Source organism: Myotis davidii, unplaced genomic scaffold (genome assembly GCF_000327345.1).
Source record: "Myotis davidii unplaced genomic scaffold, ASM32734v1 scaffold461, whole genome shotgun sequence".
Lineage (NCBI taxonomy): Eukaryota > Metazoa > Chordata > Mammalia > Chiroptera > Vespertilionidae > Myotis > Myotis davidii.
Window position 1 is genome coordinate 2,522,869 of NW_006295825.1, and position 2,244 is coordinate 2,525,112.

Consider the following 2,244-nt stretch of genomic DNA (forward strand, 5'->3'; position numbering starts at 1 on the left):
GCATCAAAATTATATTTTTGTTTATCATGCTTCTTTTAAATCTTGGTTTGTCCCAATAATTCCATCTAAGGCAGTGGTTCTCAACCTTCCTAATAACCTTTAATACAGTTTTCATGTTGTGGTGACCCCCAACCATAAAATTATTTTTGTTGCTACTTCATAACTGTAATGTTGCTACTGTTATGAATCGTAATGTAAATATCTGATATGCACCAATGGTCTAGACGACCCCTGTGAAAGGGTCGTTTGACCCCCAAAGGAATCGCGACCCACAGGTTGAGAACCGCTTACCTAGCTGTTAGCCAATCAGTCTCCAAGCCCTGGTCCCGACCACAGAGACTGGCTCTGAGATGGTCTCCGTTTTTCTCAAATTTTTATTTATTGATTTTTTAAAAAGAGGGAGAAAAATAGTGATGTGTTGTTCCACTTATTTATGCATTCATTGGTTACTTCTTACATGTGTCCCAACCAGGGACCTGCAACCTTGACATATTTGGATGATGCTCTAACCAACAAAGCCACCCAGCCAGGGCCTGCAAAATAATCTTTTAAACTACAACCCATGAGAATTAAAATTTTTGTGAAATTATATAAGCAGACAAAATACAATTGGATTTGGCGACTGAGAAGACTGCTCTAATCCATACTTCATTGTTGATCCATCAAAAATGGCATCCATATGTAATACTTTCAACAATACAGATTTAAAATAAAATAGCCTTAATTTTTTTAATTGAATTACTTTTTTTGTTTGGTATATATATTTTAAAAAGTCTAACTATTAAATCTGACAGCACTCCACTGCTTTAAAAAAAATGTTTGAAAAACTACTTAACCTGACCTTGCTTTCAAACAATGGTATAGCCAAGCCATATGATTTGGCTGGATTTTTAAAAATTCTTTTTTGTTTGATTTTTACTTTTTTTTGTTTTTGGTGTGTGTGTGCGTGTGTGTGTGTGTGTGTGTGTGTGTTTGGCTGGGTTTTTTTTTTGTTTGTTTTGTTAATAAGTCTATTCCAGTGTTCAAAAAAAAAAATCCTTTAATATAGGCTCTCTTAACTCTCTCCTTGCCAACAAGTCTATTTTCTCCCAAACTTAGAAACTCACCTTACTTCCTACAAAAGTCCTAGAATTGCAATTCTGATTTCCGCATCAACGAACAAGGAATCAAAACAAGAAACACGGGTTCCTTGATCAAGACCAACTTTTGTGGAAGCTTTTCCCTCTCGCCTGAACACTGCACCTCCACCTATCCATCCTTTAGTTCTCGGGTTAAGGTCTTATGTTGCAGGAAACTTCAATTTCTCAAATCTTAGAGTCCTTTTCTCCGTGCTCCCACCACACCCTGAACTTCCCCTACACCTCAGAACTCATCAACCAACCAGAACCCAATTGTAGCAATTTTCTCTGTTGCTCCAGCCAGCACCTGGCTGGTAGTAGCGCAACAAGTATTTGTTAAATCAACTGAAAGCAGATAGTAAATCCTGTCACCATCTCCATTTCATAAGAACCATACAGTATAAGATAAGCTCTACTAGTTAGTTTATAGATGAGGAAACTAAGGTACAGAGGGAAATTAAGTAGCTCAAGATTCCAAAACTAACAAATAACAGAAACTAGAACCTGGGACCCCTTACGCCAGGACCTATTTGCCCCGTACTACGCCGCCCCATTTAAATTACAGGTCCTACTTGACAACCCAGATGAGGCAAACGAAAATGCTCAGAGTAAGGAATTTCTGGAAAGACAATTTGGCTTGCCCCCTCTCTCCAGAATCTGTAAGAGAACTGGCTCCCGGGACAGACAGTCTTACAAATTCTAATGACAGGAATCTGGCGTTTTCCTGAGGGGGAGGGGGAAGGGGTATGGGGGCGACCCCATCAGCCTGACACTCTATTCCAGAAACTAAACTATAAAACCAAAAGTCAAAAATCGGTGCCTAGTGACCAACAACAGCCCTCTTATCACATTACTTCATTCTCATCAACTTTTTTAGCCCTCCCTGCTTCCGGGTTCGCTCGGCCCGTTCACTTCACAGAGCTCCTTCCCGCCTCGGACCCGAACCGGTCTTACTGCACGATCTCCTCACTGACATCCAGGCCAAAAGTTTTCCGCAAATGCTGGGTACACCAGCCCACCAACTGCTCCCGGGGCGCCGCCCCAGCCACCGCCATTTTCCCCAGCCGGAACCAGCTGGGCTGAAAAAGCCTGGAGTCCTGCGCAGGACCAGTTCCCTTCGCAACAG

The 2,244-nt window shown here is 41.5% G+C and overlaps 1 protein-coding gene across 1 annotated transcript in view; it reads right to left on the reverse strand.

Annotated features, from left to right (window-relative positions):
- Positions 1–2,238, reverse strand: part of TRIP4 (thyroid hormone receptor interactor 4) — a 71,757-nt gene extending 69,519 nt beyond the window's left edge. The window contains exon 1 of the mRNA XM_006770837.2: positions 2,073–2,238. Within this exon, the coding sequence (XP_006770900.1) occupies positions 2,073–2,173 (101 nt within the window). The 5' untranslated portion in view covers positions 2,174–2,238. The remainder of the gene's footprint in view (positions 1–2,072) is intronic.
- Positions 2,239–2,244: the final 6 nt, after the last annotated feature.